The sequence below is a fragment of the Clarias gariepinus genome, chromosome 26, assembly GCF_024256425.1.
Source record: "Clarias gariepinus isolate MV-2021 ecotype Netherlands chromosome 26, CGAR_prim_01v2, whole genome shotgun sequence".
NCBI lineage: Eukaryota > Metazoa > Chordata > Actinopteri > Siluriformes > Clariidae > Clarias > Clarias gariepinus.
This window is the reverse complement of record NC_071125.1, coordinates 7,768,362-7,782,030: the sequence shown is the minus strand read 5'-3', so window position 1 is coordinate 7,782,030 and position 13,669 is coordinate 7,768,362. Positions and strand designations below refer to the sequence as shown.

The 13,669-nt window shown below is 37.8% G+C and overlaps 1 protein-coding gene across 1 annotated transcript; it reads left to right on the top strand.

Annotated features, from left to right (window-relative positions):
• Nucleotides 1–95: 95 nt before the first annotated feature.
• On the top strand, nt 96–13,539 carry dcaf13 (ddb1 and cul4 associated factor 13). Its single transcript, XM_053488304.1, has 11 exons — nt 96–292; nt 1,636–1,835; nt 2,218–2,325; nt 2,459–2,548; nt 3,837–3,992; nt 4,239–4,316; nt 4,410–4,492; nt 4,583–4,747; nt 6,438–6,573; nt 10,974–11,137; nt 13,143–13,539. The coding sequence occupies exons 1-11, from the start codon at nt 223–225 to the stop codon at nt 13,228–13,230; spliced, it is 1,338 nt and encodes a 445-aa protein (XP_053344279.1). The 5' UTR covers nt 96–222; the 3' UTR covers nt 13,231–13,539.
• Nucleotides 13,540–13,669: the final 130 nt, after the last annotated feature.

The window sequence follows — 13,669 nt, the reverse complement described above, 5'->3', positions numbered from 1 at the left end:
TCGGTTAACATAATGCACTTCATAGACTCCGACAACAGGGGGCAGCAGCGCCAGTTTTGTCGCTCTGTCTATCCCACAATGAGTATGGAATACCACGTGACTTGCGCGCACCATACGCGTCATATAAACACGCATGATTCGGTTATGGTTGTTTTATTGACTTAGACATTATACGTTGTTAAAAAAATTAAATAAAAGTAAGCAAACGTGTTATAAAGCGCAATGAAGGTGAAAGTGCTTTGTCGGAATCCGGACGATTACGTTCGAGAGACGTCAAGAGATATCCAGCGTGGTGAGTGGAGTGCTTATGCTAAGCTAATGGCGCACGAGGGCTGAACGTTGCAGGCTTCTCGTGCAGACAGTGTGTGTGGGGTTAGTGCAGAGGGCACGGAATAGTGTCGGGATTTAAGTAAACTGTATAAAATATTCAATCCTAATTCAGGCCAGGGTGGTAATGTTTTCTCTGCTTTAAGTCAGACTGTATTACAGCACCCTGTCGTTGGTTATTTGCCTCCAACAGCACTTGGGTGTGTTGTTCCATGCTGCATTTAAGGCATTGGAGACTTTTTAAAAGTCTGTTCTTATTTACATTACAGCAGCCTTTTACTTTATATAGCACACTTGGTCATATTACAGTGAGAGAGAGCAAATCACACACCTTGGTGGAATGGAAAGCTTTTTATAAAGCACTGAAAACGGAGACTCCTTCCCTTAATCTAGCTATATAAATAAAAGAGAGGTTTTGTCTTTATGTTGGTCATAACCCGCTCTTTCAATGTCATCTTTATTTTGCATACATTGAAGGATCCGAAACCAGTTTAGAAAATGTGTGTCCAGTGAGAATTTGTCACAGCATCACACAAAACAGGCTGGACAGAATTTAATGACACTTTTGCAGTACTTGGATATCTGCCTGAAGTTTAACCTGCATTCAAATATGCGATATGAAGAGTTATGTGCCAGATATAATAATCTACTTTAAAATAAGCTTATAATAAGATGCTTCCTGAATGTAAAAACACACCAGCACCAATATATATTAATTAGCTAAACTTAATATTTGTACTGGGAATACTTAATATTTTCACATTGAAGTTGTTTAAGTGAATTGTAACACGCTGGAGGGGTTTTTAAGACAAAACTTAAGCTTTATCCAATCTACTTTTTCGATTTCTCATTTGTAATTCACTCTCCCGATTACTTACCATGGAGTGTATTTGGCTGATGACGAAAGAGGTGCAGCTTAATGTAAACAATGTGTTAGATACTCAACCGTACAAAATTGTATTCCTTTGTACTAATAAGTTAGGCAAAGAGTTCTGCCGTACAGAAAGACAGGCAGACATGTACCATATGTAGGCTTCAACCTGAAATAAAATGATCACTGATTAAATTAAAGGTCATCAGCTTATTTTTAGCTTTAACCTCTTAACTATTTCTACAAACTATTTTCCTGACAACGCCGGGTGCTTCAGCTAGTGTTAAATAAACATCTCCTTAAAAAAATCTCATCTTACTATATTAATTCATTAACTTAGCATCATCATCAGTCTTGGAATACGTTAAGTGGTTCTGATAGAGGTCAGGCTTGGTTGATTGTTTTAATTATTATTTTTTAACTCATTTTCTCTAAAGTTCCCAGGAATTATGATCCCTCTCTACACCCGTTCGAGGTGCCGAGAGAGTACACCAGAGCCCTGAATGCCACGAAGCTCGATCGGATATTCGCCAAGCCCTTTGTGGCATCGCTGGATGGTCACAGAGATGGCATCAGCTGCATTGCCAAGCACACCAAAAGTCTGTCTACGGTGTTGTCCGGCGCCTGCGATGGACAGGTATACAGTACATACCACTTTTTAGCATCATCCTAAAAATTTAAAGGTAAAAAACTAAATGATTTAGTTTAGTGGTTTCCCAACCCTAATCCTGATTTACCTTTTTTTGCAAATCTTAGTCTTCTTTTCTCCCAGTATACTTTATTTAAGTACTCAGTTAATTAACAGCATCTTCTGACTAGACGTGGGTGTAATAGGAGGAAAAGATTAAAAGGTTTAGAGCAAGTGATACTCAAGGACCAGGGTTGTTAAACCATTGAGTTAATCTTTATAATTAGTATGTCATCTTTAAATGCTTTATTTAGCAATGAGATTTAAACCCGTTTACATATTCAAATCAGACTTTGGTCATGGACATGGTTTTGGGTAACGTTTCTGATAGGTAAAGGTCTGGAACCTGAGCAAGAGGGAATGCTTGAGGACGATTCAAGCTCACGAGGGCTTCGTCAGAGGAATATGCTCGCGCTTTTGCGGGACTTCATTTTTCACGGTATGTCAGCATGCTCTCCTGGGTCCGTGTGGCCAAGCAACTTTTCTGGTCTCTGATCTAGTTTAAACATTTTGACGTAACGTATATACGGTGCGGTAACCACCTTTTTTTTTCTGAATTATTTTTTCTGTAGGTAGGAGACGATAAGACCATTAAGCAATGGAACATGGAGCCCCCTGGTTACGGTGTGAGAGAGGAACCGATCACTACTATACTTGGCAAGGTATATGATTTTCATTTCTACATAGGAAATTATATATCATATTTATACATGTTAAAAAAATGGAGATACAGACCAGAAGTGTTTGTTGAAGTTCACGACCCTCTTTAGAATGGTTGAAGCCTATTGGCCTGTTCTGAGATGCTTTTTTTATTCACCATGGGTGTAGTGTATAACCAAGAATGGTTTATGACGCATGGTCATAGCCTTCCTATCAACTTGAACCAGTCTGGCCCATTCTCCTCACGCCTCTCTGATTAAAAAGAATTTTTAACATTTCAAGAAGCTGAACTTGTGCATGATTTTGTGTACGTGGGACTCTTGGATATGGGGGATGGGGGAATCACTCCCAGAACCACTCTTTCACAGTTTAAATATTGAAATATGGCTGTGCCATCAGGAGAAAATAAAAAAAAACTCTATTGATGAGATAACCTATTCAATCAGTACCATCACATCATCAGATGACTTTATTATATTGCCACGTAGCGTTGCTGAGTCTAGACCTGATGAACAACTCCAGATCATAACACTGCTTCCAGAGATTTGTATATTGGGGGCTAGACATGATATGTGCTTCCCTTCATGTGCTTCCCTTTTTACCCTGACGTGCCCATCACTTTGGAATAGGGTCAAGCTGAGCTCATCAGACCACATGATCTTTTTCCAATGCTAAAAAGTCCAATCGTTATGCTCCCTAGTGAATTGAAGTCTTTTTTCTGATTAGTGTTACTAACAGCTTTTTTTCTTATGGACACACAGCCGTTTAGATCCAATCCTTAGTTTTCTTTACGTTATGTCAATATGAAAATGCTTATAAACATATTGTACTAATAAACATATTGTAGCTGTGACTTCTGGTGTCAATATTTTTGCAACGCAACATCAAGCGCTTAGGTTGTCTAAATTCATGATTTCAATTCCCTATTTTGTCTCTAGTTATTTTCTTTGCTTAATGCAGGTCAGTAACTTGACTGTGACTAGTAAACAGACAAATTTAACAAAACCTTTTTTTTTTTTTTTACTTTTTGTAATGGCTGTGGGGCAATGAACAAAATTATTCATACATCTTCAATAATGTTTGGTTATATTAATTTTATTAGTTCTGCTGATGAGCCTGATCACAAGACGTATTTTATGTAGCATTTTGGTTGGTTGTTTAATTTGATTGATAGTCAACTTATTTAGTACATGAACAGATATCAGCCATGAAACATAGAGAATACAGATCAAAGTGACGATAAAAACACTTCTTTTATTGCCTCCTGCTGGTTTTTATTTCTTTTCGTAGACTGTATCTACTGGCATTGATCATCACCAGACTGAAGGCACTTTTGTAACATGCGGCCAGACGGTGGACATCTGGGATGAGCAGAGGAGCAGCCCCATTCGCTCCTTCAGCTGGGGGGTGGACAGCTTCAGCTGTGTTCGCTATAACCCCATAGAGGTAAAATAAGCACGCGTGCACACAAATTATTGAGTTGTATTTAACAATTCATTTAGTCTCAATTATTTTCTACTACGCACAACACTGACACAAAATCTAGTGGAACGCCTTCCCAGAAGAGTGGGAGTTAAGGAGACTAAACCCAGAATGGGATGTACAGAAGGCATGTCTGAGTGCGATGGTGGTCTGGTGTACTCACCACTAACATTTAACATTAAAAAGCTAACATTATGGGCGCTTTTGCAGACGGAGCTCCTTGCCAGCTGCGCTTCGGATAGAAGTATCATACTGTACGACATGCGAGAGTCGACTCCGCTTAAAAAGGTATTAACAAGCTTTAATTTTATATTCCATGACTGATGCAGTTTTATTTCTCATTATTATGATAATGATGATAGACATTGTCCTCTGTTCCAGGTTGTAATGCAATTAAGAAGTAACACACTTTGCTGGAACCCCATGGAGGCATACAATTTCACATGCTCCAATGAGGATTATAAGTGAGTCACATGATCTTTAGTATCAACGTAAAGATAACGAGCAACACGCAGAGCGTCACATTCATGCATTTATACTCTCGTTTTGTTCAGTCTGTACAGCTATGATATGAGGCGTCTGGACACACCTGTTATGATACATATGGACCACGTCTCCGCCGTGTTGGACCTGGACTACTCGCCCACAGGAAGAGAGTTTGTGTCGGCCAGTTTTGACAAGACGATTCGCATTTTCCCCAAAAACCGCGGCCACAGCAGGTAAGTGAGGAGATCTGGATCATTGTTTTCTTTATAAACGTAAACCCACTGTGCTGTTTGTCATCCATATCACCATTCTTATTGGTAGGAAGGTATTGGTTACTCTTCTATAACAGACAAGGTTTGCAGGTGTATGTTTATTCTAAATCATTCACACATACTATTTTAAGGGATGCTCGATGTGAAGAGAGTAAAAGAGGGGCAGGGGTAGCACAGTGGTTAAGGCATTGACTAACCACTACAGACTAAGACTACAGTTCGGAAGGCCCAGGATCAAGTTGCCTTTATTGGGCCCTCCTAACTGCTCAGATATAGGACGAGATAAAAATCAAATTGTTGATATGATGCTTTTTTTTTTCTAAGCAGACTAGGGCTGAAACGATTCCACGAGTAATTAAATTACAAAAAAATGATCGAGAAAAAATTTTCTGCTTTGAAACTTCTTCTAATTAATTTGAAAAGCTTGCGTTATGTTTTTGCAAAATTATTTGTTTGGCGTCACACAGCGCGCTTCTGGATGCAAGTCGTCAGTAAACAACGACGAAGAAGAAGGCTAATGTTTTGTCTGAGCTGTAGATTTTGAAACTTTTAGTTTTGAAAGTTAAGTTGCACAACTTAGTGTTTTTGTATAATTAATTATTTTAATGTGTGCCTTAGTTTTTTTTTATACTTAGCCATGTAAAATACCTTTTTAGTTTTTGCATCTGAAAAAAGGCTTTAAAATAAGAATGTATTACACTGTAATGCACCTAATTAATCTTAGTCAACTTTAAGCTATTCCTTGTATTGTGAATAATGACAATGTTTATTTTTGATAAAATGCTTATGCATTTAAAAAATAAAAGTAGATTTTTGTAAAAAGAATACTAACCAATCTTTGTTTCTCTTATGTTTTACATTGCTGTTTAATTAAGCAAAAGTAAATTTTAAGTTTTTGGTAGAATACTTGATTACTAAAATATTAGATAGCTACAGCCCTAAAGCAGATTTTTATTTAATATATGTGGAAGGAGTTTCCAGTGTTGGTGCTGATCAACAGATCAAAGATACAGTTGTCAGTTGACCTACCATCAAGGTTGTAAGTTTTCTCAGTATGTTGCTGGCCTCCCAGGAACTCCTTTAATGCCCCAAACATGTAAAAATGTATTGGAGTGTGGTCAGGAATCACGTGTGATGTGGCAATAACTCTCAGCCAAGTTCCTATAATGTGCCATTGGTGTGAGTAAATGACTACAATGTATACAGTTCCAACAGACCGATGCATCTCGTCTGAAACTGGGCGACTTGTTACCTGACAGTTTTTAAGGACCACTCACTCCACTTGTTGGATGTTCTCTGAGCCACCTTGGCTGTCATCATAATTTCTATGAATTATGATAGACTTCTTTAAAATGTTTATATAATTTAAAAGTTTTGTCGCAGCTGAGAGTCTGATCACCGTACTGTGCTTGAGGTCTTCTGTAAATGTCAATCAGTTTTACGGCTTCATTCGCAAGAAATTTTATCACAAGTCCTGGTTTTACTTGAACGTCCCTCATACAGCTTCTTGGGTTTTTGTTAATGAACTAATGTAATAACTGGATCCAGCACCATAATCTCAGCAACTGTGCATATGTATATAATAGTATAGCTTAAACTTTAAATTCCTAGTACTTTTATTAATAATTATTTTGCCGTTTTTCGTGTCCAGGGAGGTGTACCACACCAAACGCATGCAGCACGTCATCTGCGTGAGATGGTCAGCGGACAACAAGTACATCCTGAGTGGCTCAGACGAGATGAACATCCGCATCTGGAAGGCCAACGCCTCAGAGAAACTGGGAGTGGTGAGAGAATTTACATCTCCAGTATTGTTCACTAAAAAAGTGGTTTACGCTGCTTTAGAAAACGATAGGAAGTTATTAATCTTCTGACGATTTGGCCCTTTTGTTTAAAAGAGCGCACAAACGTACAATGCTAAATCACTGCTGAAACTGGTCTACAGCCCGTGACTGGATTCAGTCCACGGAGCTTGCATTTTTCTCAGCCGTGCCTGCCTTGAAAGCTGCCCAGATCAACACTAGTGGCTGCTGCCAAGCACTTAGAATAATGCGCAATAAAAAAACAGCATCACTCTCAATAAGTGGCTTTATGGCAGCGTGGATAGCGTTCAGCCTTTGCCAAGAAGGGACGTGGTTTTTCTCGTCAAAGTGCTGTAATGCGATGTTATGACAGATAACAGAATGAACACCAAAAATCAGACATCACACAATTTCCTCCTGCCAGATCTGCAATAATAACCAGATCCAGAAAGATAAACATAATAGCCAGATAATAAGTAGAGTCTTAAAATCTTGATCTTATAAGATTACTTACACATTTTCATTTCATATGTCATGTTGTGTCATATCCATGTTATGTGACATTTTATATTGATGATATTTTTGAGTTCCATATTCATCATAAAGCCCTCTCGATATCCTCTTTAAGCTTTATGGACTCTAGATATTGTCTTTGGCTCTTCGCAGCAGTCTGTATGTTAAATAAGCTAAGATTTATTCTAACGATCTTAACTGCCCTGGACAAGCATTGCGCTCATCAGCACTTCAAATCATCCAATCACTTAAAGCAGAGCCGTTTCAGGGGGAAAGAAACATAACGAAGCATCAAACTATCCAGGAGGGTTTTAAATTAAATGCAGTGAAGAAGCTGAATCAAGACTGGAGAGTTTTCTGTGGATGACGGCGCAGTGTTGGGAAGTCAGGTGACTTGTGGGATTTAGTACATTGTCGCAATGAGCTCCAGTTCATCTTTCTTTTCCCAGAAAAAACACAAACAAACTGCAATAGCCATATGAGTACTAAAATTGCAGGTTTAAAATAATGTGCTTGATCTCGTTTCTATTGTAACTCAACAGGTATGATTCTATGATGAATGCTTGAAATAATAACTATTTTTTATTATTATTTTTTTATCTTCTCATTTATTTAACATTTATGTAAGTTTCTTTTCCACTTTCAAGTTTTCTTGCTACAGGAGAGGCAAAGAATAAAAATGCTCATGAGGGACAAATAAATTTATAAATTTGTTGTGATATATAATAATAATAATAATAATAATAATAATGTTATAGTCCATCCAACATAACTACAAGTAGGTAAAAAAAAAACACAGGGCTCCAGATGTCGACTTAAATGGTCGCCTAGGCTAGTTTTGTCCAGACAGGTCCCCACAAAGGAAACCAAAAAGACACACAACAACACTTTAATTCTGCTATAGACTAACTCTCATCCCCTGCACAAGAGTACAACAGGACAGGATTCAATCACGAGAGCTCATGTGATGATCAGACCATTTAACTGTCGTACATTTATGAACGATTTACACAAGTTTTTGTTGAATTCAAAAAAGATTTTATGAATATGTTCATTCAATTTTATTTTTTCCAATTCTAAACAAATTAGAAAAATTACTTGCTCCTAATACATGTGTTTTTGCTGTGTGTTTGCTGTGCTGATGTGTGAACAGTTTAGAGCATTCCACCTGTAGGATTAGAGAGGAAATTTTACCACCTTAGATAATCTATATATGTTGTAATCAATAATTCATTAATATTGCATAGGCTATTAACGTGCATAATATAAATCTCTTTAGGAATAACAAGATCCATAGGTTTTTATTACTGTGTATGTATATATATACACTCAATATTTTATTTAATTAGTGTGAATTTTCCACGGCAGTAGTTGGCATTCCATTGAAGCCCAGTGACTGATGGACCATTTTACGTGTCCTCTACCGGCAAAGTGACGAACCGTCGTTTACTTGTTCCCTTTTATGCTCACAGTTCCCTTTCACATGATCAGTTTCGCTCCTTATTGTTTTGAATCTTTCCCATTGAAAACCCAATGCAGTCCAGAGAGAGTTGGGAGCTGATCTGAACAAAGCAAATGACTTTTTCTCATTCCCTGCCCTTCCTAATCCTGTATGCTCTACCTCTGAGAACGTTAAATACCGAGTCAACCAGTGTAAATTTTCAGGTGCAGTCATCATTATTAGATTTTGATAACAAGCATTACAGAAGATCACCTTGTTACATTATGACAAGGTTTCAATTTTAGCTCCTAAATATTTTATTAGGCACTTAAATATTTAGATTTTAGGAGCCACAGGCTCCTAAATGCTAAATGTTGCAAAAGGTAATGCCAGTGCTGTAGTTTATACAGCCTAAAACATTGTTGTTAAGAACAGTGTAATTAAGCTTTAACAGGTCTCTCGGTTTTGTCGAGTGAAGCAGAGCTCTTCCATGGCATCAGCAGTTATTAGCTTTAAATAAATTGCATTTGTGGGGGGGGTAAAGAAACCATTGCTTTTAATTAGAATGAAAGCTTTCAGCTGAGTGGCACTTAGACATGAAGTGAGAGGAGGGGTCTATGTGACACTGAAAGAAAGAGACAGAGATGGTGTCTTTAAAAAAGAAAAAAGAACAACTTGTTTTTTAGTTTTTATTAATTTATTTAAGAACTATGCCAGATGAAGAACATGGGGTTTAGTTGTCGATGCATCAAATGAAAGGGACAATAAAAAATAAGCTCAATAATGTAATAGTTTTTTATTTATTTATTTATTTACAAGTGTGATTCCAGCAAGCTTGTTTTAATGTAAGAAACATCCTCAGATTAATACAGACCTCGTCTTATCATATTTCCCTTCCAAAGAGACAGACTTTCTTGTATTTTTAATGTACTCTTGAGAAACAGATCTCCAGGATTTTTTTTGGCTCTCAGTCCAGTCCCTGTACCTGAGCAGTTTCTGAGGAACTGGTTGTGTTTGTTAAGCCACACAGTGACCTATGAATCATTCAAGCATAAACATCAAACTTGAGGCATAAACCAGTAAGAAACAGGTGCAGATGATGACGGATGATTAGGCTGGTGATGCTGAATGCTGAGGGGTTGACAAGAAGTGAAATGAGATTGCTGCAGAGGTTGTTACATAAACAAGCAATTTTTTTATTGTGTCTTTAGGCACTTTGTACCTTGTTGCAGTAAAACATTTGTTCCTATTTTCTTTAATATTTAACATTGTAATCATGTTATAGTTAATTTAACGTATATCTTTTGACTAGAATGCTGACAACACAGGCTTGGCTCCCCATGTCGATTTCAGATAGGCTCTGGCTGTAGACTATAACATTATAACGTTTTTTTTAATTGTCAGATTATTTATGTTACTATACTTAAATTAACGAATGGGACCATACACTTTCATCAGTTCCTTATGTTGTAATAGATACAGGTAATGGGGTTCTGAAGGGGTTTCAAAGTATTAAAATTACTATAAGTATTAAAGTAGGCTAGTCAATTAATTTTATGATTATAATCAAAAGACACATTTTTTAAAAACCTTGTCAAAATATTCCCAAATTGCTCGAGACTTTAAGTCCAGCAAGCAGTAGAAATAGTTTGAATATGAATGAAGTTGATCATGATTGCAGTCAAATTAAAAAATATATACCAAGAACGAGTAAGAAGCCACGGTTCAAAAGAAGCAACCTGCAATCTCGCCAGTCTGACAAGCAAGAAGAACACCATCCTTTTGCAACCACCCACATCTTCCAACCGAGAACAACCCACAAGACATGACAGTTTGTAATTAGATAAGCCTGAATGCCGCGTTCACCTGCATGTTCACACTAATTCCCCCTCATCCCTACAGCACGGGGTCTGTGAGGACGTGCTGCCCGTCTTTATTATACAGTATAATCCAAAGCAAAATTCAAGAGTAATGCAAAATGCTGATATTAAAAGAAACATGCAGACAGACTTATATAACTTTGAATAAGAGAACAGTTCTAGCATTAAATAGGCTATCGGTGCCCGGGACGCGTCGAGCCCTGCGGCTGTGTAAAAAAAGTGTGATGTAGAATGTCAGCTGTTTGAAAGGTAAACGGAGAGTTAATGACCCACACGCAAATATTTACGCAGGGCTAAGGGCGTGTGCACACTGACTGCCTTTTTTCTCAGCTTCCTTTTCTAAAAAAAAAACAACACCACAAAAACCAATGAGGAGTAAAGGGGGAGGAAAAGGCCCTAATGTAAGTGTCCCTTCTCTAACTAGTTCTACAAATTGTAGAAAGGTAATATGAAAATACAGTTAGAAGATCTTTTAATTCCGACATCATTCACTTTCAGTGCCAGTGCAGTGATGTATAACTCTTGGCTCATTTGTGTTTCTCATTCCCCAGCTCACAAACAGAGAAAAGGCTGCCATACATTACAACCAGAAGCTGAAGGAGAAGTTCCAGCACCACCCGCAGGTGAAGCGCATCGCCCGTCATCGACACCTGCCAAGAGACATCTTCAAACAGAAACGAGAGCTGCGGGAGATGAAGGAGGCAAAACGCAGGAAGTAAGTCGTCACAACAGCTATATACTGGTTTTACATGATTCATAGCTGAACCATGTTTTATTTTGGTGATTGGGGGGTACAAAAATATATGTATTTTCAACTTACTCTTATGTTTATGGAACCAGTTTGAAAATTATGATGTCATCAAAAACAACATTTCAACAGTGCTCGATTAGTACCACAGTGGCCAGGTTTGTGCTCAGAAATCATTCCCCACACCATTACAGCACCACGACCACCTGCATGAACCGTTGCCATAGGACAACATGGTTTCATGCTGTTGATGACCGATTTTGTTGCCCAAAGTTTGACTTTTGGAGATACTTTTCCAGTCACCACATTTGTAGAGAACAGTTATGGTTAAAGTTAAGATAACTTTCCTATAAGCTCAAACAAGCCTGGCCAGTAGTGTATGGTCTCTCTTATTAGCAACTCTTTGCCTGCATAAACCCTTTCTCTGTAAGCTCTGGATAGCTGTAAGTAACAATTTCTAAAGCCAGTCAAACCAGCCTGCTTGTCATCTGTTTTCAAAGTTAGTAAGATCACATTTAAAAACAAGTTTCATTGTAAAACAATGCTAAAGTCCAATATATGCAACAATTTCATTTGAATGCGCTGTAAAGCTCTAATCTGAGGTGCTGTTTGTTAATTGGTGATTTTTGAGGCTGGTAAAGTCTAAATGAACTTCTCCTCTGCAGCAGAAATAATTTTGGTCCTGCTTTTCTGGAATGGTCTTTATTAAAGTCAGTTTTATCATTGTGCTTTATGGATTTTGCATTATTCTCTTGACAATACTGTTCTTGCAAAATCTATTCCGGAACAGCTGACCTTCATGTCTTAAAATAACAACTGACAGTTGTTATTACTTAATTACAGAATTCTACTTGTTACTTTTATATTTTTTAAATCTCCAGGATTATTCTATAATGGAATGCAGAAAAAAAAATCCAAGCTTGTTTCCATACTTTTGATTGATACTGTATATTAGGGATGGGATTTAAGACCCATGAACCCTGTCGGTACAATTTTATCACAATACCTAGGTGCAGAATTGTATTTTGTAATTTTTATTGCTATTCTATAAAAAAATCACCATTTTATAAATATTCTTTTTATTTTTGATTTTGTTACAATTCTAATAAACTAAGCAAATAATTTATTCCTACCACACGGGATGCTGTGCTGCCTGCCACTGTGTCTGTAGTTCATAGCACCACTTGTAAGCTTATAGAGGAATGGCAACATTTTACCACCTCATATGTAAATATATATTAATATTTTAAAAAAATGTCTCCATAAGCAAGGGTCCGGTTGTGCCTTTGGGTCTGTATAGAGTTTGTATGTTGTCCCTGAACTTAGTGTGTCTCCTCCCACAGTCCAAAGACATGCAGATTAGGCTAATTGCCATTTACAGTTTCTCTTTAGTGTGCATTTGTGCTTGTCCCCTGTTATAATTTAATATATTATAGCTGTATATTATTCTTTAAACATAAACATTGACTTTTTTTGGTTATGGTTATTATCATAGAAGGCTAGTGTCGAAGTAGTAATGTTGTATCCAGCTCTTTGGCACAGGAGTTCTAGTAAGCAATAGAAAATTCCTCACATATCTCCACTCTGGGTGCCAGGCTTTACTGCTCCCTCCGAGCTATGCCACGTTTCATTTTTTCTGAATGACAAGTGCACGCACTTCTCTCTCTCCCAGGCATGGTTTTGTTTACTCTGCTGTTTTGATAGTACTTCGCCAGATCTTTATAGAGACACAGATTTTTATGTTTTTGCAGTAAATGTTTGCTGATGCTTACTCACTGCATGCCAAAACAATAACTTGTGAGGTGGCAGTGCTATACAAGTGTGTATACATGTGTGTGCGTGAAGGGGAAAATGAGCGTCTATTTGAGTCATGCATCAATCTCATTGTCCATCTCTCTTTGTCTGTCTTTCTTTCTCATCCCCCCCTCCCCCTCTCTCCCTGTCTCTCCCTTTTTTTTTTTTTTTTTTACAGGGAACAAAACGTACGCAAACACAGCAAGCCGGGCTCCGTTCCCTTGGTGACCGAGAAGGAGAAACATGTGGTGACTGTAGTGGAATAGCACGTCAGTGCCTAGAGGAGCTTCAATCACTCTCTCTCTTTCTCTCTCTTACACACACGTACATTCATATTAAAAGACTTTTACTCCAATCTGCTCTGCGCTGTTGCCGTTCTGAGACGTTGTCAGCAGTTCCAGCTGATTTGCAGTGTCTACATTGTGGTAGACTGTCTCAGGATCAGCCGTATTTTTTCATCAGAATTTAGTAAAGGATACTTTTGAGATCTGATTCTTGATATCATTATCAGACCTATTTAAGTTTATACACTCAGCATGAGATACTCACAATTAATAATAAAATGTTGAGTTTATATAAAAAGTTGCCTCGAGATTCTTTTTTCTACACCACAAATTGACCCCCCCCTCCCCCCCTCCCCCCCCCCCACACACACACACTTTTGGTTCAACTAACAACTGTCTTAGCATTGAAACCAGCTTATCC